Below are 26,299 nucleotides of genomic sequence, written 5' to 3'. Positions count from 1 at the left end.
ACGCTTTTGAATGTTATCATATTCATTTTGTGACAACAAAAGATTTTATCTCATTTCTCGCCCGATAAGAAATGCGTTTAATGTTTAAAATTAGCATTTAGAAGATGTAGGAGTCGTTCGTGGGCGACTTCTAAATAGCTGGCAATGAGATGGTTAACACCTCAGATTATATTTTATATTGATTCTAATTCTGGTTTTATTGCCTTTTCAATATATTTATATATATACATGATTATATATTTATTAGAATTGAATAGATATATTTAAAACATTTAACGTATACGCATAATTAAAAAAAATACGATTCAAGAACCTATTGGACCACTGTAGTATTCAAAATACTAATTCATTCAACTATTTTTAAAGATCAACACTTAGGAAATTAAATAATCAAGTATAAGTTTTACGTTATAACGACCATGAATGCAATTAAAATCACAACTGAGTATGAGGAACATAGCAATTAATTTCTTGTACTAATATAAAATACTACAATTATTCTTGACTATAAAAATTCTCCATCTCTTTTGTAACAACTTAGGATGCTGAATATCAATCTGCTTATAATAAAATCTTTTACTTATATTCTGTTCCATAGTATTTCAACAGTTAATTATTAATTAAAATATAGGATAATATAATTTTCTGTGACCATCAAAATCCTCTGGAGTGTGACTAGGTTTACCGAATACTCATTCTACTACATTCTGATTGAGATTTTTTTCTCCTCTTTTCAGATTGTGAATCCCTCATCCGAAAAATGCTCGTATTGGAACCAACGCGTCGATACACGGCCGAACAAATCAGGAAGCACAGATGGCTCCAGCAGCACCAGTATAATGATCCTCAATATTCCAGTGCTGGAGATCTATCAGCAGCAGCCCAGGCCAACATCAGGCCCAATAGTCAGTGCGCAGAACCAAATGAACAAATATTACGACTGATGCAAAGCTTAGGAATTGATCAAGCAAAAACCAAAGAGGTCAGATGATAAATTATATACAGACATTTTATTCTACACAGAAAATTCAGTTCAACAATTTAATGTCTACATTGATTATGAAAAATTATCATTACTATAAATTATTTATTTCAGAGTCTGAAACTTAATAGTTATGATCATCACGCAGCAATATATTTATTACTTTTGGAAAGGCTTCGCCAACAACGATCGTTGTCCTGTGATAGTCGGCCTCATAGTCCATTAGCTCAAGGAGGTGTGTTAATTATTATATTCGGTATTAATCGAAATTTAAGTAAAATTAGCTAAGGTATAAAATTATTTTATATTATAGGAGTGGGTAGTAGATCTCATTCGCCAACGCAGTCCTACGTACTTCAGCAACAATTTGGAAGTACATCCACTGAGCGTTCTAAATCGAATGACTCAGCCCACCAGCTTCAAATTATGTTAGGAACTAATGCTAATATATCTGGAGATAACAAAACTGGTGAAACCAGGAGACCATCATCAGTTGCCGAACAAGCGATGAGAAGGACTCCTGCTGGAAGTGTTGATGCTTCACCTGTCAGGTACGGAATTTTATGTCCTAAGAATGATATAAAATATTTTATAGTTTTGATTTACTGGAATAATTTATATTTTCAGGTTATCTTCTGAACATCACAGCCCACGACATCAAGTTCATTCTCCCCATTTAAGTAGAGCTGCTCAGCACGCTAGTTTAGGCGATTATCACCTTCACCATCAACAAAATCAACAATCATCAAATCAGCAACACCAGTCCGCGAATCAACAATATAATACAAGGCCATCGCCAGTGCAGAATACTTCTGCTGATAGTTCTACAAGACTGCCTTTATTGACATCAAATAGCTTCGATTCGAAGACTAGAAGATTATGTAGCAGTGGCACTGATGGCAAAATAAGTTGTAATATGAACTCAGGTTATACAATGAGCGCGGAAGCTGCAAAATTATTAGTCACCCTAAGGCAAAGTCCTTTACCGCTCACAACACCGCCTTTTAGAGATTATATGAACCACATACAGGTAAAAATGATTTTTGTTTACTTATTATAGAAGAAAAATGTGAAGGAATTTATTTGATCATGTGTCTGATCCAGTATTTTCTTTCAGGCCTACGCATTTCTCCAGAACGCGGGTCAAGATTTGGTTAATCCAACTTCTTCGCCCCAACATAGCAGTAGTCGTTCACATAAATCATCAGACTTTCATCAGCAATGTTCTTCATCAACTGATGAAGGATGTGAAACTGATATGGAGGACCAAGAACGAGGCAATCAGGCAAATAATAATCATCACTCAAGTGGTTGTCATCAACAAGGACACCATGGTCACGGTAAGGATTGCAGAAAATAAACTGTCGACTAGTTGTTTAAATTATTAGTTTTGATTGTGTTGTAAACTATGGCATAACTAATAAGCCAATAATTTTAGGTTCCACTTGCGGAGTGCATAGATTAAGTTCATATGCGAGTTCAAGTTCCAGTAGTGGAGTCGCCGTTGGCTATCATTCAAAATCTTTGAGCTGTGATTCTGCATCGTCGAGGAGTACATTATCAGCATTTGACAGTTTGGAAAGACGATTGTCTAGTGACTGTCCAGGTAAAATAAAAACATTTGAAGTTTAGATGAAGTTATGCTTATTATTCTTTGTAAAAACAAGGGGTGGTTATCATATTCCTCTCATAGTTACTTCAGAAAACTTTTACCACAGATGTGGTTTGAGGTTTTATTTCTTTCTTCTATAATTGTATAGCTGTGTTTGGTACTGTTAAATAAATTGATTATTATTTTTATTATCCAGGTGATTGTCCCAGCGAATTAGCTGGTTCGTTGCCAAGTTGTGCGTCTAACCCCGCGATAAACGAAAGCGGCAGCAGTACGACAACCTGCGGTTCACCATGTCCGTCAGGCGCACGCAGCAAAATCCGTCCAATGAGTGCTGCCGGCGGTGCAAACGCCGCGTCAAGTCGAAACAGTTCATGCAACCGCTCTGGAATGGCCAGGAGAGCCACCACCAGAGTTGGCGGTTCTAGGGCGTACCTATCGAGAAGTCCAGTAGATTTCAGAGAAGGCCGACGTGCTAGTGATGGACTGGTGAGATTCGGATGTAATGGTTACTTATTTTATTTTTATTTCTTTATGATTGTAATTTCCATTTTATTTGCATTCCTTGTACTTTAATTTTTATCCTTGTTTTTTATCATTTCTTTTGAAGATGCATGGTGCTTCCATATACGCAATTTTATTGAACTCTTTCGAAATAATTTTCGAAATATTTATATTATTATTTAATTAAATATTTAGTTTACATATTGATAATTTAACTTGCGCAAACAAGTATCATTTTTTATATTTTTTCTTTAATTAAAGTCTTGTTAAATGAATTTTATAGGTGGCCCAAAAAGTGACTTCACAAACGGACCGCACGAATATCGCGTTCGATAGCAGACGCTTAAATGAAGCTTGCAAAACACGAGGAGTATTTGAACTGCATTTGGTGCAAAGAGAAGCCAAAATGCTGAAAACCCAATACCAAACATCTGTTACTCTCGACGAAATGAACCAAAGACAAATGCAACATGATCAATTCGCTTCTCTTGGATGTAGCCCTGAGAGTAAGTCAATGAATAATGATAGCTTTTTAATAGATTTATTCTTCTTAGTAAAAATATCATGCTTATGAATCGGAATAATTTATCATCAGGTTTCGCTTATGTGGGCTGCGGTAATTCTGGCCAAAGTACGAATCCACAAGACGCTGGCAACCTTGACATCAAGTCACCTCTTCAACAACAGTTGATGCAACATCGCCTTTTGCAGCAAAAACGTCAAATTTTGCAAAAGCAATGTGCACTATCCAATACTTCCGGAGAAATGATCATACCACCAGGTAAGAAGCGCAAATAAAAGCTTCTAATCTCTTAGAAATATCTATATTATAACCGTTTATTGCCAATTACCTATTTATAAAAATTGTGCAAATTTTTAGATACTATTTTTTTTTGCTAATCAGGATTACATCAAATGACGGCGCTGACTCGTAGACAAATGTTGCGTCAACAAAGCTATAAAATGGCCCAACAAACCCAAATACTTCCTCCGCTACCTTTGGCTGAACTTGGTGAAAGTTACATCGAAGAAACGGGTCCTTGTGCATCAAATAACGCCGAAATTCAACATCAGGAAAGGCTTTTAGCCCAAGAAAAGTATCAAGAAAGACTTGCCGCACAGCAAGATCGATTGCACCCTTTGCAGCAATCTGACAGACACATGTCCAAAGAAAATTTTCTACCTCAAGATACAGAAAAGTATCTATCTCTGCAACAGAGTCCGCAAAGAAGTTGTAATTCTGCTGCCAGCCAATTAGCGAAGCAAGAATGGACAAACTTGACCAGCACCATGCAAAATGCTTGCCATATTAACGATTTAATGGGTAGTCAAGAGTGCGCTCATATTACTGCAGGATCGGGTAGTGGAAGACTTCAAAGTCAGTGGTCCAGTAGTGGCCATCATCTACACCAGCCACAATGGCTTCAATCCGCGCCAATACATCAGCAATGTTATCAGGTATATGGTTTTCACGAGTGATTTACAATTTTATTTATGCTTGATCTGTAGATTTTTATCGCATTATTTCATGTTTATTTTTATTTTGTGTATTTTTTATTTCCTAAATTTAAAGTTTTCAAAATGGTAAAATTAATCACCAAAGACTAGCTTAAATTTCGGAAATAAAAAAAATATTAGAACTGATCTAGATGAGAGAATAAAATATCAAGCTATATTTCTGGATCATACTTGTGGTCCAGACACAATGTTAATATTAAATTAATTTATTAAAAATTTTGATTAAAATTAATTTTTTTAATTGCAAACAGCGCAACAACTTGATCGATCAAAATACCATGTGATTAAATGATTTTATCGTCATTTATTGGAGTTTGATATTTGCATAGTAATTCAGATATTTGGCCTATATAAATACGAAATTTGAAGTAAACTTATTTTTCAAAAATCTCATCTAAATTAAAGATAAAGTTATGAGTTTATTTAGGTGTAACAAAATTTAGAGTCAATTTAAGTTCTATCAAAGTGCCTATTGTTTTTGTTTTATTTAAGTAATATTCTCATTTTGATTAAGAAATTTTGTGATTACATATATAGAATTAGAGTAGGTAATATGCAAAATTATTACAATTTTAAAATTTATAGTTTTTCATTTCTCATAATATTAATGTAACTTTATTATATTGGTAACTAATTTAAAGTTACACAAAATAATTAATTTAAAAAGTTTATTGATTTAATGTTATGAGAAATAATGCCGTGTATTATTAATTATATTATAATGATTGCATCAGGTTTTACTTTTGCATGATCATTCTGCACTATGTTTTTAAATATTTATAGTTTATTTTATATATTTATGTAAAATCTCTATCATAATTTATAAGTTAATGTGTTTATCATAGTTTAGCTGCAATTATTGTTAAGAATCTGATGACGTATTATTTCTGTAGGATTATTGAATATGCTTATAGAATTAAAACTATTATTTGTTTATTATTTATTTTATGGCTTACATTATATTTGTGATAGTTTTAAATAATTGTGATGAAATATCAGATCAAACCAAATGTATTATATATTTGTGATAATAGTTTTTTTATCAAAATTTAATTGTTTGTTGTGAAAATGGATAAACTTTGATCCGATAACATTGCATTGTCAGAAAATCCGATTTGCGTATTTCATGTTTTCTCGACATTTCAAGTCATTCTGAATCGGTTGATACCGAAATTTGGAAATATTATGTATGCGAGCGATTTTGTATAGATTTCTATAATTTAAAAGCGATTCGATGGAATGATGATAAGGAATAATCTTAATTCGGTTTGTAAGACGATCGGCCGAGCCGTTTCTTTGGAATGAGAAAAACGTAAGATTTTCGTCCAAGTTCACACAAAAAATTTTGAACCGATTTTGAAAATGAAAAATGAACAATGAAAAACCGTTTGATGCATAAGGTTAATAGTTTACAATAAGAAAATTAAAATTTTCTGATTTTGCAACTTGTTAGTGAATCTAAAGGAAAAAGAATTACATCCAATTGCAATGATTTACAAATATTTCGAAAAAAATCACTTTTATTTATTGACATTTATTTTGCGAAAATAATTCACAAAAATTTATAATTTTCTGGTTAATATGGGTTCTATAATAATAACACATCTTATATTGCAATATTTTAAAGAATTTCATTTAAGTCACTAATATTTATGAAAATCAACTAGAATCTACTGAAATATTTTTTAAAATAAGAATTAATACTACTACAAGATCAAAATAGCTATAACATCAATTTTGGATAGATTTGTTATTAAAAGAAAAACATTTTACGACAAAAATTATAATTTTGATAAAAATGCTTAAAATAGCCAAAAATAATAAGTCTAAGATTATTTTTTCATAATTTAATCTATTTACATCACAACGATATTAAAGCCCGTACAGTACTTCGAACAATTAAAAACAAATTAAAGTAGTGATATCTATTATTAATTTTGTTTTGTTAGTAATAAAGTTCTTTAGTTCGACAGCACTGTATAATTAAAAAAAAACACTGAATTAATTTTGTTAATGTGTTAAACACATCAAAGAATTAATTAGTTAATTTTAATTGGAAAATCAATATATTAAGAATGTTTTATTTTGTTATGTTGTGTGTCTTGCTGTGCATTTGCTTATGTAGACAACTATGATTTTTATATAAAATTCTATATTAAAAATGCTTGTTTTATTTGCACCACTTTACAATAAGATTAGTAAATATTTACGAATGGCAGAATTTCACCCAAAAATGAAGAATTTCAATTTCAATTAAATAGATAAATTTTGTAATTTGTAGTTTTAAACTGGAAACTGATACTGGAAACTGATGTAGTTTTAAACTAGAGCTGATACAAATTTTACTCAATTAATAGATTAAAATTCTTAGAAAAGAGTTTTGCTATATGAAATGATTCAAATAAATCTTCGGGCACATTAACAGATTATAGTGCATTATAGTCTTTGAAGTATTTTTAATAAATATCCTTGAAAATGTAACTCAAAATTTCATGAAGTTTAAAAAAAAATATATGTCGTGCTTTCTCACTAGATGTATTGAAACTTATAAATATTAAATCTCGCACTATTGATTTATATTATATAATGTTATGAAGATTAGCAAATTAAATATTCGATGAGCCAAAATTTTATTTATAGAGGAAGTTAATTAAATCTTTATTTAATTTGATTACGAATTTTGAATTTCTGGTCAAAAATGTATCTATGAAAAACTATACGTATATTTGTATTATAAAATATTTTGTCTATAATCAATCTGACAAATATAAACCTAAAGTCAGAATTCATGGGTTTGCAGTTTTATCTTTGGCTATAAGTGTTTTTTATATTTTGCTAAATTGTCACGAAATGAATTTAAAAAAAAAACCTGTCCTGGTCCTAATTATTTCTTGTAACATTGGAAATGTAATTCTTCATTCATTTCATAAGTAATATTACATTACATATTTCATAGACTACATATCTTATTTGTGTTTATATTGAAGCATGTGAAATTAAAATTCAATGTTTTTGATTTTTCGACGAAATGAAATATTAAAAAATATAAAAATTTACATCTATTTGATTTATATATTTAAGAAGTACATAATGAAGTATTGATTATGCATATAAAGTTTTGTAATCATTTTCGTAATTTTCAATTAATTTATTCAAAGTTCGTGGACACGAAATGTGTCTTACTTTAGGAACCGTTAATAATAAGAAATAATTTAAAAAAATTCATTTATATACTTAATTATTTTAAAATTGAATGAATTCACTTTTTACCTTTATAACTAAACATTTTCCAAATCAAACATTCAAAAAATTGTTGCGATGTTCGATTTGGAACAAGTTTAGTTTTTTATTGTTTATTTTTTGAATTTGTATACAAGTACATTAGTCATATACATTTTATCAATCAACTTTACATTTTATTTTATTGGATTGTATATAAGTGCTTAGCGCACCATATATTCTTTTTTCTTGTCAAGAATATAATAAAATTAGTTGGAAGAAAGATTTTTTGCCTTACTGTCTAAAAGTTTAGTTATAAAGGTGAAGTGTGAAATCGTTGAATTTTAAAATAATTAAGTAAATATATGATAGTATAACATTCTTTTCTATATTGGTTATCAAGAGTTACTGAAGAAGTGGACTTTCCATAAGCGCGAAACATCGAATAAATTAATCAGAAAATTAAATATTTTTTTAGGGAAAAAGGAGAAGAAATAATAATAATTATCCAGAAAATATTAAATTAACTAGTATATGATGATAGTTTTGTCGACGTTGATACATATTTGGAATATTTTTTGCAGCCCACACAGTGTTCATAATGCACCGCTATTAAAAACATGAAATATAGGAGAACAATTTGTGCTCCTTTAATTCCTCGTTATTAATATGTTAGTATATTATTCTTTTCCACAAATTTAGTGTTCAATAAATTTTACATCATTAATTAATTTTTTCTGTTGTTTTTCCTGGTTTGATTACTGAATGATGACACACATCAAGTGTCGAAACGTTTAATGGCATAAATAATTTTCCTATTTAATCTTTTTTTTAATTCGACGATTGGCTGCAAAAATATTCCATATATATATATATATATATATATATATTAGGGTGGTCCTTAAAATGGTCATTTTCGAATTTCCTTGCTCCCAGGGGCTCAAACGGTTCCAAATAGATAAAAAACAATTCCCTGAAAGTTTTAGCTCTTAATATTAACGTTTAGATAGAGCGCAATTCAATCAAAGTTTTGTATGCAACTAGCATGGAAAAATTTTCAAAAATTTTAAAAATGTTTTTTAGATGTAATTTAGCGAACAAATGAATGAATAAAACTCATTCATTTGTCGCTAAGTTATACCTAAAACATTTTTTTTTAATTTTCAAAATTTTTTCTATGCTCTTTCCATACAAACTTTGATTGAATTGCGCTCTATCTAAACGTTAATATTAAGAGCTGAAACTTTCAGAGAATTGTTTTTTATCTATTTGGAACCATTTGAGCCCCTGGGAGCAAGGAAATTCGAAAATGACTATTTTAAGGACCACCCTAATATATATATATATATATATATATATATATATATATATATATAAATGCATGTATTTCAAATAGTTGTCATCGACTTACCACATCAATGGCGACTGTATGGCACCTTCATCCACACTACTTTATTTTATTAATACACTATTATATTTCACTTCACTTCACTTTTCTCATCATACTTTTATTGTTCTTGATTTAAACATTAACTACGAATAAAATTCCATTATCCCTTTATTAAATCACAGAAATCACGTACTTTGATTGCCGAATTGTCAAAAATGCGAACTTGGCCATAGCGTCGGTACCTTCTGGTGTTGCGCAAGAATTACCTTTGCGATACTATTATGTCCGGTGTTCGAGTGATACTGATCCTATTTGCCACTATTTGCAATTGCATTTATTAAAAATTTAGATGTCGCATCGGTCGCATCTTTCTCATCTCACAAAAAATCACGAAATATCACGTGGGAGAGGGAAGGGTATCGTAAGATATCACGTGTATTTATTTATTACCTGAATTTTTTTTAAAAAATCCAAACATTTTTAAAAAAAATCAAAAATTTTACAATTTTCTCTCGGAACTAAAAATGCACGTGATGTTCGGTGGGGGAGGGGTTAATTTTGAATATCACCAAGGATTAGGGGCAGTCCAAAAATCCTCAAAAAAACGAGCACATGATTAATGGACGCCCTTTAATTAAAAATTAGATAATAAAATCATAAATGAGTTAAATAAATTAAGGGGGTATTCTAGTGTAGAGCGAAAAATTTTAGGTCATTTTTAAAGTGTCGTAAAAGAAAGCAATGAATGTTTTTACTATCCATTTTTTACCACTTGTTTATTAATATTATAAAAATTAAAAAATTAAAAAGTTGAAAATTGTAAAAACTGGCAGCTGATGAAGTGGGTGGTGTCAAAAAATTGGCACCTCAGTCTTGACATGATTTCAGCCCTTCTAGCCATCGGAAATGCAAAAAATAAAGAGATTATTAATCTACAATGATGTACCAATCGCCCGAACTAGTGATGAGTAAAAAAATTTTTTTTACAAATTGGCGACTGTTTGAAGAAAAAGTGTTTTTTTACTGTTTTTTGAGTTTCTCGAATTTTTTAAAAATAGTAAAAATTGGAATTTGGGGATAATCCTAGTTCGGGTTATAGATAGATCTGTAAAGAAGACTCTCTGAACATTTCAAGTGAATCGGTCGATTAAAACTCGAGAAATCGTGTCAACAGTACTGAAAAAGTCTGTTCTGAGAAAACCGCATTTAAAGTTTTGCGTGAAGCCAAACCAGTATGGAGACCGAGTCAGTAAAATGCCTATCTCTCCGAAAATAATTCAAATTTTCAAAAACCTTCTCGTGCCCACATTCTTAAACAGTTAAACTTTGAAAATATGAACTAAAAAAAACGATTTTTTTGAATTTCTACACTAGAATACCCTCTTAATAAAAGAATAACTTACCTAATATATTTTGATATGTTTTTTATGGTTTTGTGCCAAGTAGAATCTGAAGATGTGTCTGACAATTAAAAAACAACAATTTTTCTTAGAGTTTCAGAAAATACAATATTTAAATGTAATTTAAAATTTTATGTAAATGTAAACACTATATAATTTTTACTATCTTAGAAAACTAGCACCTTCAGAAACATCAAAAGGTCAATCCTACTAATTTAGGAGCATAATTTTTAAATTGTTTTATATAGTGTTTCATATTTTTCTACCCTACTATCTTACCTCATTAAGCAAATATAGTAGAATCTCGCTAATCCGCACTGTTAAAAACCAGAGGGTGTCGGATTAGTGGAATGTTCGGATTACTGGATTGTAGTAAAAAATACATAAAATATTGAAAATCGCGGAAATATTTACAGCTGATTTCCAAAAAAAAACTGTCGCTGGAGGTGTCGAATTGAAGTATCGGTCTATCGAAGTTTCGGATTAGCGAGATTCTACAGTACAAATAATTGGCATGAAAAGAAGAATTTTGTACATATGTATTTTCTTTCAGTTATTCCTTTCAACTTTAAATTATCTTTTATCTATCAAAAAAGAAAAATTTCCATCTTCCGTTCCAGATGCAACCAGGTTCAGCGTTGTTTTCAACAATGATGCAACCAGTGAGCGAAAGCCCAATTTTAGAACTATCAGAACAAATGGAGTCCATGTGAGAAGAAAATGTCTCGGATGATGAAAAAAATGAGCCTCCCATAAATCGTACAGAAAGCGAACAATCTAAACATGTGAGAAGAAAATTGCCCAGGATACCAAAAACCCAATAAGTGGCAACGAATGTAAGTAAACCAATATAAAAAACTATTTATTTTTGTTCAATTTAAAACTATTACATTATTTATTCATATTTAATTATATATGAGTAGTAATCATTATAAGAATACATAATTTTCATTATAATCATGCGTGTGCCTGGCACGTTATTTTAGGAATTAGATAAGCTGTATATTTTTAAAATAAAAATTTATATTTTTTTCACAGATTTTGCAAGACGTTTCTATGCGAATTAGCCTGAAGAAAAATAAATGTAGCTTCATTATAAACTTTACCAAACTGCAGTAATCTCAGCAGTTCGCCATATGAAGGACTTCTTATAAAAAGTTGAGAATATAATGGCCTTATAGTGTGTGAATGAATTTATTAAATGAAGTTTAATGTAAAAATCAATTAACAAATTACATCTGTCAAATTAAAAACATCAGTTAGAACCCTTACTACTTACATAAAAAGCATTTATTAAGACCAAATAATTTGCAAAGCATATTGGTAAGTTTTACAATTAAAATTTGTGAGAAACTGCCTATAATAAATCGACTATTAAAAAATGAAATATGGCATTAACAATTTCATCAAAACATGAAAGACATGATTTTCAATATATTAATCAATGAATTTGAAGCTAATGATATTATATAGTTGATTGATTATCATTCCAGCTTTCTTATTACTGGCAATAATCTTTCTAATTATAGGATTATTGACCATTTTATTAAACGTAAAATTTGTTACCAGTGAAATGTGTAATTTTTATATAAAAGAAATAACAAACGTGTGCCTAAACATTTCAACCTACTTGGCCTCATGAAAATCTTTTTTAAATATGTGAGCAAAATTTTTGTAACACATGTTAGTACCAATTTTTTATAATGATTTCTCTGAGAGAAAAGCATTTTGATAAGAAAAAAATAATAAATGATATGGCAATCGAAATGTTCTAATAAAGTACTTCAACAGTACTTTCAGTGTAATATTTAGTAGTGTTATGATGAAGAATTTTGGCAAATCTATAAAAGTCATAAAATAATGAGTCAGTTAAGGTATTAATGAATAGAAAAGAAAACTAGGATTCTAATCATATTGAGTAAGTGCCAAAGTTCTTTTTTGATAACGTTACTGGATTTTATACTGTTCTTTGGTCAATTTGGGCAATGAATAAATTTTTGTAATGATACATACATATCGGTTGATCTTTGTGAACAAAGAGACGATTTTTAAAAAGATGTTGTACATAATAATCTTAATAAAACAGAGCTTTCGATGTATTTCAGGCTAGTCGTCTCGATTAAGGCATTAATACGAAGGTGTACTTTCGAAATTATTTCTGAAAAAATGAATTTTTTGATGCTAATGCTAATGACATTTTTTGTCACCAACGTATTTTGTCTTTTATAATTAGTATATTAATACCAGACAATAAATCATTTAATCATTGCACTAATCAATGAATAATTACGAATTAGTTAAGTTTATCCAGATACGTAGCATAGAATATTTTTTAAACTAAATAAACTAAGTTGAAGCATAAACAGACGTGTGATAATTCTTTGAGCATTGAAATAAGTATAGTTTTAAATATTTTATAAATTAAACATAAAATGTAGTGCAAATCAAGCCAAATATAGATTGAGCACAAAGTATAAATCCCACCATATTCATAAACTCATAAAATATTAACTAGGATTTTTGTGAGTTCAGACTAATAATAATTCATTACTACTGAATATTATTAGGTAGTACCCAATTAACAGGTGCTTAATCCATGATAATCTACATAGTCGCTCTTAATAATTTCATTTCGTTTATCATTGGAAAATCACTCATTTAAAAGCACTATGTAACTAAAAAAAATTACTAAATCACACACTACCTCGAACACGTCAAGCTACAAGACTGTTTTAGTCCTAAATCCTAAAATCATTTTTTATAATAATAGTCTAAATTCATTGAAGATTGATATTTCATCGCTGTGTAAAAAATAACCGTTCAATGGGATAGTAAACATACCGCGAAGTCTTTTGTAAAGCATATAAGACAAATTTTCATATAGAAGTTGATATCATTTTTGATATCATTTTTTTTTCAACTTGTAATCAAATGTTTTCGTCAACAGGGTAATGAAACCGCACTAAAATCTCATTCTTAACACATTGGATTCATACACATGAATAAAACAAATTGGAGAAAATCGGCAGTATTTTTATACTTATGAGCTTTTCAATAAGAAAATGAATTTATATTGTATCACAAATCGTTTCATTCTTTCTAATATCAATCCTCCCAAGAAAATCCATTTACCGATGTTAAAAACCACATAAAGAAATACAATTCATTTCAATTTAATCATAATAATCCAACAGTTAAATATATTTTTTCTTAAAAAGATCGACACGTGTAATATTAACTTGATCAGAACTTTCAAAAATCCAATTTGTTGGATTTAAATTAAAATCGTTTAAGAAAATGTCTATAAAGTAAATATTATACATAAGGCATTCGAAGCAATCAGAATTGGCTTTTTAGTATAAGGTAGAATATTGTTAACTTTGTATAACCTAATGAAATAGGAATTGCGTTAATGGCAACAGACAATTATAAAATAATTCGTAACAATTGCAATAAATTTCTTGGTTAATTTTTGCAATATTTGTTAGATATAGCATATTATATATAGAATAAGAAAAAAATTCAGAAAAAAACAAATAAGTGTTAAAAGGAAATGTACATATCTAAGTTGTGCATGTTATACGATGGAGCTATAATAAATAACTAGATATTGAGAAAAATTCAAACACGGCTTGTTATGTTTTTTTTTCTTTTGATTGTACTATGAAATATTAGTTCAAGTTTATTATGTAGCTCTATGTATCATATCCTAATTATAAGACTATATTCAAACATTATAGATATTGTAATAATTTTGTATTTTGGTTGTGATATAGGCTATTATTGTAGTGATAAGATAAAATTTATGTTTGTAGTCGGTAACACCAATACACATGGAAAAGTTGAAAATAATACATGGAATTATGAAAATATTTAGTGTTTTAATACATGATAGTCGTAGTGAATTTCATTAATATTAGCCGATTTATATGTGAACAACCCCCTTATAACGCGGTGAAGGATAAAAGAATATATTCTCTATAAGATCTCGAATTGAAAGGTACAAAACCAAGCCAAGGTACAAAAAAAGTCAGATAATAACTGCAATTTTTCTTACCATGTTCTATGGAAACCAGAATTAAACGATAAATGCCAGTCGTATTTAGCTATATACATTTTGATACACTTATTTGAAAACGTTTCTACAATTGCTGAAATTTTCAATATAAAAGACGTTGGGCTGACCAAGAAGTTTGAACAAGAAGTTGCAAAATCTTTTCAAACAAAATCTCAAAAACAATGAAAATATTTAAATTTTTTACACGCCTGCATGTTTTATATGAAATCAAAATTATAACATATAGTAATAAAAACTATTATATATGTAACCCCAAATCAGATTTATTTAAAATTGACATTTTCAAAAATAAAACTCTATCAACAACGTTCAAAACACATACAAATAATCTAAAACTAGAACTAAGTATGTACAATTATTTACAACTCATTAATAAAACTATGACCGCTTTTATGATTTTTGAATATTTAAATCAGTTTCCGTTTGTGGAACAATGACGTTAACTGCAGACGTATTTTCTGGAGGTGGTGTATCTACGGGTTCAAGAGTTGGATGTTTTGCTTCTACATTTAAAATTCCCGGTGAATTTACAAGTTTTTCTGCTTGTCCCGGAAAATCCAAAATGGGAAGAATTGTAGAGCTAAGCTTAGCACGAGCGATTAGTCTTTCCAACTGTATTTCATTGCCAAATCTTCTAGCCTCCGCTTGTACTGTAGCCAATGTTTCTTCATTGGCCATTGACTGCATTGTAATTTTTTGACGCGTATGTCTACTTGCGGTGCTGTATATATGATATTTCTATATTCTGGTAGCTCAATACATAGACAAAACTAATCTCGCATTAGGCAAATATTCCATTGAAAAATGTAAATAAAAATGTTCATTAGAACAAGTTTCCGTTCAATTAAAATATTTTACATTTGCAATGTTAAAAAACTTTAAACTGTTATAAAATCAGCTCGTAATGACGTGCAGGTTTCAAAAATAAAACTAAAATAATTATATTACTTTAAAATCAAGTGCACTTTTCGACTTTGCCACATCATATATGAAACTCTGTATAGATAACTACATCCATACAAAAATTGAATTACACCCCAATTTAAAAAAAAAATAAAAAAAATCTGTTATTCAATTTTACCTGATCAGAAAAACTTCTGCTGCCAATGCTATACCAGCAGTAGTTAAGCACATGGCAACAATCCAGGCATTAGGCAACCTTTTTACCCCCGGAATTCCATAATAAGGTTTAGGTTTTTGGCTTGTTTTATTTTTTGAATTCCATATTGTGGAATCTGACCAAGTCCTGCAGGCCCAACACATTGTTCTAGTTCAAATGGTAGGAAAAGGAAAATGATAGGATCAAGGATTACCATGAAGGATGGAAAGGTGTACAATTAGGAAAGGATAAAATAAACCTAAAAAACTGGACAGCTTTTTGTAAACTTTGTGGCTATGACGGCATTATAACCATATCCATGTTGTAATAATATGTTAATGATTATGATATGCATAAAAATCACATATTTTTAGCACCAATCATTTTTTCTTTATTTGAATCATAATGTAAATTTTGTAAATCTTAGACGGAAGTATTTGGTATGAGATATCGTACAATTAATAATCATTCTGTCCAAAGGTTTAGGTTTAAAGTAAAGAATTGTCACTTAAAACATTGTGAAGAGAAAGAAATAAGAAGATCAACATTCACTATTTTCAATATTTTATGTGATTTTCTAGAAAAAAAAAAACAATATTTTATGTGATTTTCTAGAAAAAAGCAATATTTTTTATACTATTCTTTTTAAAACTGTTCATATTTATATCATCAAAAAACATCAAGATAGCAGATTGGACACTTTAGACATATCATTGTTGTTTAGACATATATTGTTAAATGTTAAATATGAATAATACAACACTCAGATTTTTAACACACACCCTATTTGATAATTAAAGATGTTTCGAGAACATGTTGTGCTTCATCTTCAGTGTAATTTCAAAACAATTACTTATATACTAACACATTCTGAAGATGAGGCATACCATGGTCTCGAAACGTCTGTAATTACCAAAAAAAATGTGTGTTAAAAATCTGAGCAGTGTATTGTTCATATTTAACATTTAATATTCATTCCAGTCATATCATAAAAATCTATATTTTATACTGTTAAATTAAACTAATTTAAATGTAGTCAGCAATGTTGATCATCTTTCTAAGACCCTCAAATATATTATACACTAAATATTGATTGGTGAATCAAAACAGTGAAGATATACAGGAACTAACTGTTATTTATAAAGTAGAAATAATTACAATTTTTTATAAATAATTACATTTTAAAATCAGTTTTGATTTGCACCATCCAATATTGAATCGAAACAATAATTCATTAACTAATAACATTGATTATGAATAAAAATATCTTACTCAGGGTCCATATCTCTTCTAGGCCATGTTGTTTCTCGAAGCTTAATTGCCAGTTCAGCATCATATTTTCTTCGGGTAACAGGACGACTTAATATCTTATAAGCTTCAGATATTTGCAGAAAATCTATGTGGCTTCTTTTACCACTATTGACATCAGGATGAAACTGAAGATAAAAATAACTAAACTTAGATGGAAAAATGAAACAAAAGGTATTAGATTTTGGATTAATTTATTCTCCCAACTGTTATATTTCACATTCACAGAAAAATTATAATCTGGTATGGAAATTGTTAGGAGGTTTGAAGGATCTGTAAAATCAACTTACCTTTTTAGATAGTTCTATAAATGAAGCTTTTATTTCTCTAGTAGAACAATTTTTTCTTAATTTTAAAACGTCGTAATGACTTCTGTGCCTGCACCTGCAACTAAAACGTTAGTAATATTTTAAATAATATTTAATAGTGCTGCAGTTGATCCAAAAACAAATAGTACGAAATTCGTACCTTAATCTTAGAATGTTGTGGACGCAAACAGATAGCATGTAGTTCACAGAACGTAAAGGCATATCGTTAACATTATTAAAAATTAATTTTACCTTTATTTAAAAGGATTTATTGAGTTAATTTGGAAAAAGTAATTAAACAATTGCCTAATGATGAGGGGTTATGAATTTTGATTTTGACTTGACAATGACCAAACGTCACATTGGCCAATATGTCAAATGTCAAATGGCTGTCAAAACTTGAAAAAGCACGGTCTGTTTTATTTAGCTTCACTTCAATACTCATAATTATATCAAAAAGCATATAATTGTAATAAATTATTTCATATATTTTTATAAAAAAAAATGTCATTATATGAAGGAAAAAGTGTAATTCAAGAAAGACCTGCCCTAATTTTTGATATTGGATATGCATACACCAAGTACACTAATAGAATTATATGAATTCTCATTTAAAATCAGATAATAACTGCAATATTTCATTTAGATTTGGATTCGCAGCTGAATTTTGTCCAAGATGTATAATACCTTCAAAGATTACTTGTGAAAAAACAAAGAAAGTGAAATTTATTCATGAATATAGTGACAGCAAAGAATTATATGACAATTTAGTTGAGTTCATACAACAAATTTGCATTAGGTATATGTCCCTTTGTATTACAGTAATTTAATTGCAAAAGGTTGCTAAAAATTGTCTAAAAATTGTGGTTTTGCTTAGGATTAATAATATGTATATTATCCTAAATATTTAACCGGTTTGCAGTTCTATACAATATTGTGAATTGCAACAATATTTGCTGCATGCACACTAAAAAAAAATGAAACTAAATCTTTTGATCTATTATTACAAATTTATTCTAAGTTGTCTTCAGAATTTTTTAGTGTGCCAAAAATAGTTGCTTCAATTATCCCTGATTCCTTTTTTCATTGTAAATTCACCTACTTATTTTTTAATGCTGAATAAATTATATTTGCAGATATGGCCTAGTTAGTCCCAAGGATAGAAAAGCAGTTATTGTTGAATCGTTACTGTGTCCAACAGTGTTTCGAGAAACTTTAGCTAAAGTCTTATTTGCACATTTTGAGGTATTCTATTTATATATTTACATATACATTACATATATAATAAGCCATGTATTATTTCAATTACTAATATTTATTATAGGTGAATGGAATATTATTTCTTCCTTCCCACACAATTGCATTATCAACTTTAGCTGTTGAAACAGCTTTGGTTGTTGATTTGGGATACAAAGAAGCAGGTAGCTATAAAATTATTTAACAAATTATTAACAAATATATGTAACCTACACTATTCTGAGAATTATGATCTGAAAAATATTAAGGTCATTAAAGCAAAATAATTTCTTTCAGTTTGTATTCCAGTCTATTGTGGTGTAGCTGTACTACATGCTTGGCAAGCTCAACCGTTATGTGCATTTAGTGTCTATGATAAAATACGTAATGAGTTGACTTCACAATTGTCTTTAGATATAGAACTTACTGATGATATATTAGAAAACATTGCCGGTTTGTCATTAATCAATTATTACATTTTAATTAATTATTGTAGATGATTTTATTCAAAACAAATTTTACATTTCAATAGTACGAACATGTTTTGTGACTACCTTGGATCGAGCAAATCAATACAGAGAAGGAAATTCTCCTACACCTCCACCATCAGTATCATATCCTCTTGATGGAAGTACTATATTAGAAATTCCTGGTAAGTTGAGAGAAACAGTATATGAAGAACTATTTCCAGTAGACAATGATCACATGGGACTCGGCAATATGATACTTGATGCTATAATAAAGGTATTGATTCCTTTGTAACCTTTTTTTATGCAATTCTTATCAATGCAGTATATATTTTTGAATCTCTTTATTTTACAGTGTCCAATTGACATGCGTGTTCAGTTAGCAAATAATATACTATTAATGGGTGGAGTTTCAATGACTACTGGTATTAAATCACGACTTAAATCAGAGCTTTTGCATTTGGCTTCAACTGAAAAATATAATAACATACCTGCATTAAGAGTGTTCAAATTTCATACATCTCCTTCAAAACCTAATTATACTGCTTGGCTTGGAGGTTTGTATTTGTTTTCTTAATATTTGATCAAAATATTTTCTAAATGTTTTTATTGCAGGTGCTATATATGGTGGCACAGACCTCGTAAACACAAGGGCATTGACAAAGGAAATGTATGCCAAAAATTCTCATGTCCCTGATTGGTCTAACTTATTGGACAATCTACCTGAGCATAATAATGAAACACGATGTATTGGTAGCAAATGATTGTTATGCATATCTGTATCAAAAGTTTTATTTATTATTTGCTTTATTTAAAATAAAGAATTTTTTTATATCAATTATTTTTCTGATTTACAAAAGACCAAGAAGAAGCTTTACCATGATCTTTTATTTCTATACCCAAAGCCTTTAGATCATTCCTAATTTTATCACAGAACTCAAACATTGATTTTCGATTCTCCTTCAAGGCTATTTGTCGAATATCATCTCGCACTTGAACAACACTATTTAATATGCTTGTGTAATCAATGTTTGCTGTTGTTTTCTCCTCATACATTTGCATTCCGAAAAGCTTTAAATGTTTTTCAATAGAAGATTGTATCATTGCTATAATGCAACAGTTTTGAGCAATTATATAGTTTTGATTACTGGATTTATTGCTATTGATAATTTTATTAACAATATCAATTAGACTTAAAATGGAGCTCATACATTTAGCAGTATCAAAATCGTCCTTTAAAGACTCTTCTATAGATTTATTCATAATATCTACTTGGTAGAATAAATAAGCTTCATCTATATCAACTCTTGGCTTTATTCCATTTGTATAAGCAGTACAATCTGTTAAAAATGTATGAATTTTTTTATATATTGCACTAGCATGATCCATGAATGATTCAGAGTATACCATATGACTTCGATAATGTGATAATAAACAAGCAGTTCTTAAAACATCTGGAGAATATTTCTTCAAAAATTCTGATATACTAATAGTATTTTTTAATGATTTAGACATTTTGCCAGAATCTTTCATTTGCAAATGGCCTGTATGAATCCAATAATTGACCCATTGATCGCAGTCATGATATGCACAACTTTGGGCTTCTTCATTTTCATGGTGGGGGAATCTTAGATCAATTCCTCCAGCATGTATGTCTACAACACGGCCTAATAAATGGCTAGCCATAGTTGAACATTCTATGTGCCAGCCTGGTCGTCCTTTACCCCAAGGTGCTTCCCAATAAGGCTCATTTTCTTTAGCGCCCTTCCATAGTGCAAAATCTGAAGCAAATTCCTTTCCTTCTTGTTTCTTATTATCTAATTTTATATTTTCCAACTTTCCATATTTATCATAATCTTTTGTGGCAAAATAAATAGAACCACCTTCACTTTTATATGCCTGACCATATGATAATAACTTTTGAGTAAATGATATTATATGTGGTATATAGTCAGTAACTCTAGCAATCATGTGTGATGGACTAATATTAAATGCTTTGATCTCGGACAAAAACTCATTTTCATATCGTTTTGCGAGTACGGAATGCAGTTCTCCTTGCTCTCTTGCTCTGTTAATGATTTTATCATCAACATCAGTAATACCCAAAACGGTAATGAGATTTATATCAAAATAATTTCTAAGAACTCTTTGCAAAATATCAACATTCAAATAACAAACAGCATGACCAATGTGTGCTGGCGCATACACTGTCGGCCCACATGTATACCATGTGGCCAGATTTTTATTTCTTAAAATTAATGGTACCTTCTTCTTTGCTACACAATTATATATTTCAATCCCTGTGTTATACCCGACCGGCTCTTTCCATTTAGATATATTATCAACCGATGTACATAACTTTTTTATATTACTTGATTTTTTTTCTTTTAATAATATATTTGAACTACAAAAGCAATTAAAGGGTTTTATGAAAATATTTTTATACATATTAGTTATGAAACTTAAAATAATTGAAGATTATTACGCATAATTTTGATATACATTAGATAAACTATTGGCCTGTAGATTATTTTAACTTAACCTATAACTGTCACCTGCTGTCAGCTGTCAAATACGTCGAGTATAATTCACTTACATATTATTTTGTTTTTTTTTAGATTTAAAAGTGGAAACAAATAAATTAAAATCATACATATATAAAATTATCTCAATTCAGGTATAGTACATAAATTAAATACATCATAAATTTGTATGCTAGCATAAATATGTATCTAAAATTGTTGGTCGTGATATGTTGCAAATACGTTGACATTCGATAGAAACAAATTTTAAAATTTTAATACATATTTCCAACTTAGCAATAAATTAAAATTAAAACAAAGTTATATCATTTAAGGAAAGGATAAGGTTCTTAATTGAAACAAAAATGATTTTAATAAATGTGTTATCTTACATCTTTTCAATACATAATTTTCTATTTAACATATTTAGTAACGTACATGTTTAACTTATCTTGCATCAGATAATTGCTCATACAAGTATTAATCACAAAATTTAAAAATAAATAGTCGATAAAAGAATTTTTATTTTTCTAAATTCTGTATCAAACATTGCGGAATGTTTAGTTGGAATGTTTATTTCAGATAAATTTATTTATAACTTAAAATAATAAAATGTGTCGCTAAATATGGCATAGTGATGTACTATAAAATTACATATATATTTATTTTAATGTTATGAACTGTTAAAACAAAGTCATAAATTACTTTATAAACATTTTAGTAAATGATTTCAAAATATATAGTTGCTTATATTTAAAAAAATTTCAGCGATATATAACTTTTAGCTTATCTCTTATAAGTGAATATATTATACTCATATGAAAACTATGTATTAAATTATATTAGTTTATATAAGTAAAGCCAAGTTGTATTGTGTAATGCACTCAATTTTGGTTATTGATACTTTTATCATACTATTTCAAGAAAAACTGCTTATAAATTGATCTAACAAATATTTAAAGTTATTAACTAATTCATAATATTTTAACAAACAACTTCTTTAACGAAAATTCTGAATATGATAAAAGTGTCATAATATGCTAATAGTGTGTTTTATATTTATATATATATATATATATATATATATATATATATATATATATATGTTGAAGATTTGAATATATTCAAGAAAATGAAACAGAATATTCAAAATTTTATTTCATACGTATTATAAATGATTAAATTCAAATCTTCAACACACAATAAACTTCAGAAAAAGAATTCAACCATTAAATAATATTTAACAACTTGGTTTACTTTCTTTTATGAAATTACTGTTTTTTAACAATCAAAATTTTTTATTGGTCTTTAGTATATCAATTTTTCACTTTTATATAGGTTTTTTGAATTTTAAGGCATCTCAAAGGCACTAAATCTGTATGTCAATTCTTATAATAGGCACTTCTTAATTTCAAACCATAATATTTGTAACTTATAATATAAATAGTGTCTACTAACAAAATATTTTAAGTAATATCTAAGTAATATTGCTTTCTTTTTCAACAAAAATGTATCTATAATATCTAAAAATAATATATTTATATTTTCTACACATAATAATATAACTGTACAAGATTTAATCATTGCAATATGCTAAATTTTGGTAAATTAAAACAGATCAAATTTCTAAAATAAAAACTTATATCAAGTGCTTCAACAACTTAGTATTATGTTAATTTTTTTAGGATTTTGTCTTATTTTAAAAAAAATCTCTGTAAAATTATGTACACTGAGTAAAAATAATCAAATATTAACACAATACTAAGTACTAATTAACTTTTAAAATATACAATTAAATACTGCACTTTATCTCCATAGTTATTATGGATATAGTCATAATATAAATAATCATTATACAATGATTCTAAAAAACTATAAGGCACATTTATGTGTACACATAAATAAAATCATAACAGCAATATTTGCTGAAATTAAGTTCAAAAATTACTATGTCGTGCTCCTCTCATAAGAGGAACCAATAATGCTGGCGTACCTGCTTGCCTTAAAAATGGATGCTGCAGCAGTTCTGCTGCTGTAGCTCTTTGTCCAGGATCCCTTACCAGCATCCTGTCTAAAAAGCCTTGTAATCTTGGAGAAACTTTGTGTGAGTTTTTCAATTTTGGCGGAGGCATATCTCTTATTCTTCTCATAGCTTGCAGAGGAGGTTCATTAAAGAAGGGCGGTTCTCCATCAACCATTTCTATAACCATGATCCCAAGACTCCAGACATCGACTTCAGGGCCATAAGGTAACCTGCTAATAACTTCCGGAGACATCCAATAAGGAGTACCAACAAGAGATTTTCTCTTTGGCAACTCCTGACTGACTTGTGCACAAAAACCAAAATCAGAGAGTTTAACACGACCATCAGCTGCTAATAGAATGGAATCTGATTTAATATCTCGATGAATAACACCCTGAGAGTGCAAATATGATAATGCCTTTAAGCATTGTTTGCACACTGTTGCAATCTGCTCTTCATCCATTCGTGCATGGGTCACAATATCAGTAAGAGCACCACCCTCAAGATATTCCATGACTACCCAGAGTTCATCCTAAACAAATTCACAGACAGATATATCAGAAATACTCTATCAAAAAAAAGTACGTCTTATCAAATAGATAAATAAAAACAATATATCTTATTCATTTCTAATTTTTAGAAACTGAGTTCTAAATACTAATCAAACTTCTATCCAACTGTTACCAAAAGCAGAAAATTTTCGGGTTTAGTTCATAATGTTTTTTTTTCTAAGGAATCACTTAAAAAGTTATTGTCACTAATACATTTAATATTACTAAAATTATGTTGGGTGTATAATATTGAAAGTACTTAATCAGCCCTTTTTTTCAAAATCAATTTACCTGTACTAGGAAACTGTTGTACATCTCCACTATATTTGGGTGATGATAATCTCTCATAATCACAACTTCATTAAAAAGTAGTTCCCTGCGCTGTTGCTTGCGCAAATCCATTTTCTTTACAGCTACTTGTCGCCCAGTTCTTCTATCTGATGCAATGCAAACCGTACCCGTTGAGCCTTCACCAATTTTAACAAATTGATCCAAATCTTCACGAGGATCTCCAGCAGATACAACCATTTGCAAAGCAGCACGAAACTGAAAAATAATAAAAATGATGAACTTTATTTAAATATTTTTAAATTTATTGCAACATCTATATTCAGCATTAATTTTTTTTTTTGTCTTTAAGAAACACAACAGTCTTTCAATTAAGTTATATGTAGCAATTAATTCCACAATTGCTTTTAAATAATCTAAAGTATTCACCTGTTCATGTGTCAATCTCTGATCTTGTTTTCCTGGCCCTGCTGCAGCCACGGTATTATTTATGGCACTGGTTCCACCAACAGATGCCTGTGACATTGAAATATTACCACCACTTGAACTAGATGCTCTTGAATTCATCTTATTATGAAGATTTTGATTCTGATCTGCATTTCTCATTTGGATTTGATGATTTTGTACTCCATGGTGGTATCCTGCATTTTGAGGTTGTGCATGCGGTCGCTGTGCTATGCTGCTCATTGAACCTACAGGAGAAGGATGCAGTTGCTGTTGACGGTATTGCAAGTTATAATCAGGCGAAACCATATTATTTCCATTTGACCCTTGGTTTTGATACATTGTCTGATTAATGTCATGTCTGTGCATGTCCTGGTTAATAGAAGTGGGCTTTTGCAAATGGTCCCTTCTCACTGTAGGATAATGAGGAACATTTTGTTCTTCAGGTACTGAAGGGGGCACATTTGCGCGGTAGATTATCTCTACGAAGTCTTGGTGGACTAGAACTTCTAAGTGAATTTGATCGAGCAACATTAGAAGTCTTAGGTAAAATTAAGCCATTTTTATGTGGTACTTGATTTGGTATTTGAGCAATTTTGTGATCACTTCCCATTTTGTGATCTCCTCTTACAATTGTTTTTAGGTCCAGAATTTCAGTAGGCGTAATTTCCGAGGGGTCCACTAAAGGTAAAGGTCGATTAGTAGACTTTAAAATTTGGTTATTGCCGACTATAGAAGCCCATTGTAGTGGTAAACCGACGTATCGCCCAGCATTTTTATCAAACCCTGTATGAACTCGGTGCTCGAAATTACAAGGTGGTGATATTTGAGGCTTCTTCTTTTTCTTTGTAAACATTTTGAAAATTTAAGAAAACTGAATAATCAATATACAAATGTATTGCAATAACTAAAATAGACAACTGATTGATCAAACAAATCTGACAGAACAACACCCCCTTTTGTGCGCCACATTGACAGTTAAAACACAAACATATTAAATATGATTAACACTCTCTTTTCGTTAATTTAAAAAAATACAAAATTGAATTGTAATATATGTTAGTGGTTTCAAGCAATATATAACAAATTTAACAAATAAACTTAATTTTAAAGTATATAAATAAGAAAGCACAACAATTAGCAGCCATGTTTTTATTTACGCTTTTCTTTCACCTAGTGGTAAAATTTGAAACTAGTTCGACACAAATAATTTTTTCAACAATCGCAAGAGAGAGCTATCATTAAAAAAATCATACCGGTGACTTTAATTAGGCCACTGGATAAGGAAATTATTTAGTCCATATGTATTTTTAATGAATGGAATGCGCTTTAAACTCAAAGACACTTTAA

At 29.3% G+C, this 26,299-nt stretch overlaps 5 protein-coding genes across 5 annotated transcripts in view; 2 read left to right on the top strand and 3 right to left on the bottom strand.

Annotated features, from left to right (window-relative positions):
* LOC113386130 (serine/threonine-protein kinase SIK2-like) overlaps positions 1 to 4,577 on the top strand; it is a 101,607-nt gene extending 97,030 nt beyond the window's left edge. Inside the window, exons 7-17 of the mRNA XM_026623933.1 lie at positions 738 to 834; positions 898 to 982; positions 1,097 to 1,160; positions 1,416 to 1,533; positions 1,610 to 2,012; positions 2,100 to 2,259; positions 2,436 to 2,588; positions 2,791 to 3,083; positions 3,382 to 3,604; positions 3,694 to 3,879; positions 4,003 to 4,577. Of these exons, the coding sequence (XP_026479718.1) occupies positions 738 to 834; positions 898 to 982; positions 1,097 to 1,160; positions 1,416 to 1,533; positions 1,610 to 2,012; positions 2,100 to 2,259; positions 2,436 to 2,588; positions 2,791 to 3,083; positions 3,382 to 3,604; positions 3,694 to 3,879; positions 4,003 to 4,577 (2,357 nt within the window). The remainder of the gene's footprint in view (positions 1 to 737; positions 835 to 897; positions 983 to 1,096; positions 1,161 to 1,415; positions 1,534 to 1,609; positions 2,013 to 2,099; positions 2,260 to 2,435; positions 2,589 to 2,790; positions 3,084 to 3,381; positions 3,605 to 3,693; positions 3,880 to 4,002) is intronic.
* A 10,435-nt stretch (positions 4,578 to 15,012) lies between these two features.
* LOC113385453 (dnaJ-like protein 60) lies at positions 15,013 to 17,700 on the bottom strand. Its single transcript, XM_026623305.1, has 5 exons — positions 17,579 to 17,700; positions 17,401 to 17,500; positions 17,075 to 17,238; positions 15,785 to 15,949; positions 15,013 to 15,424 (listed from the first exon to the last, which is right to left on the bottom strand). The coding sequence occupies exons 1-5, from the start codon at positions 17,638 to 17,640 to the stop codon at positions 15,094 to 15,096; spliced, it is 822 nt and encodes a 273-aa protein (XP_026479090.1). The 5' UTR covers positions 17,641 to 17,700; the 3' UTR covers positions 15,013 to 15,093.
* A 183-nt stretch (positions 17,701 to 17,883) lies between these two features.
* On the top strand, positions 17,884 to 20,010 carry LOC113384696 (actin-related protein 10-like). Its single transcript, XM_026622450.1, has 8 exons — positions 17,884 to 17,999; positions 18,065 to 18,217; positions 18,555 to 18,663; positions 18,743 to 18,839; positions 18,952 to 19,107; positions 19,187 to 19,398; positions 19,477 to 19,678; positions 19,737 to 20,010. The coding sequence occupies exons 1-8, from the start codon at positions 17,923 to 17,925 to the stop codon at positions 19,883 to 19,885; spliced, it is 1,155 nt and encodes a 384-aa protein (XP_026478235.1). The 5' UTR covers positions 17,884 to 17,922; the 3' UTR covers positions 19,886 to 20,010.
* Positions 19,937 to 21,584, bottom strand: LOC113384695 (cysteine--tRNA ligase, mitochondrial). Its single transcript, XM_026622449.1, has one exon. It carries the CDS (start codon positions 21,567 to 21,569, stop codon positions 19,956 to 19,958), a length of 1,614 nt encoding a protein of 537 aa, XP_026478234.1. The 5' UTR covers positions 21,570 to 21,584; the 3' UTR covers positions 19,937 to 19,955.
* Positions 21,585 to 23,461: 1,877 nt separating this feature from the next.
* On the bottom strand, positions 23,462 to 26,027 carry LOC113384677 (serine/threonine-protein kinase PAK mbt). The gene is given in 4 exon segments (XM_026622428.1): positions 23,462 to 24,198; positions 24,509 to 24,763; positions 24,935 to 25,424; positions 25,426 to 26,027. Coding segments are annotated over 4 exon segments (1,743 nt in total). The 5' UTR covers positions 25,806 to 26,027; the 3' UTR covers positions 23,462 to 23,580.
* Positions 26,028 to 26,299: the final 272 nt, after the last annotated feature.

This window comes from Ctenocephalides felis, unplaced genomic scaffold, assembly GCF_003426905.1.
Source record: "Ctenocephalides felis isolate EL2017-DRISC unplaced genomic scaffold, ASM342690v1 CF-g0.4_SCAFFOLD_03571, whole genome shotgun sequence".
NCBI lineage: Eukaryota > Metazoa > Arthropoda > Insecta > Siphonaptera > Pulicidae > Ctenocephalides > Ctenocephalides felis.
The sequence above is the reverse complement of the archived record's forward strand: the minus strand, read 5'-3'. Positions and strand labels throughout refer to the sequence as shown.

Coding starts and splice junctions, on each gene's coding strand:
- LOC113385453 (XM_026623305.1), bottom strand. CDS start 17,640: ATGCCTTTACGTTCTGTGAACTACATGCTATCTGTTTGCGTCCACAAC. Junction 15,950..17,074: donor AGAAGAGATATGGACCCTGA/GTAAGATATTTT, acceptor TTGGGCCTGCAG/GACTTGGTCAGATTCCACAA. Junction 15,425..15,784: donor GCAGAAGTTTTTCTGATCAG/GTAAAATTGAAT, acceptor TCATATATACAG/CACCGCAAGTAGACATACGC.
- LOC113384696 (XM_026622450.1), top strand. CDS start 17,923: ATGTCATTATATGAAGGAAAAAGTGTAATTCAAGAAAGACCTGCCCTA. Junction 18,000..18,064: donor ATTGGATATGCATACACCAA/GTACACTAATAG, acceptor TATTTCATTTAG/ATTTGGATTCGCAGCTGAAT. Junction 18,218..18,554: donor ATACAACAAATTTGCATTAG/GTATATGTCCCT, acceptor TTATATTTGCAG/ATATGGCCTAGTTAGTCCCA.
- LOC113384695 (XM_026622449.1), bottom strand. CDS start 21,569: ATGTATAAAAATATTTTCATAAAACCCTTTAATTGCTTTTGTAGTTCA.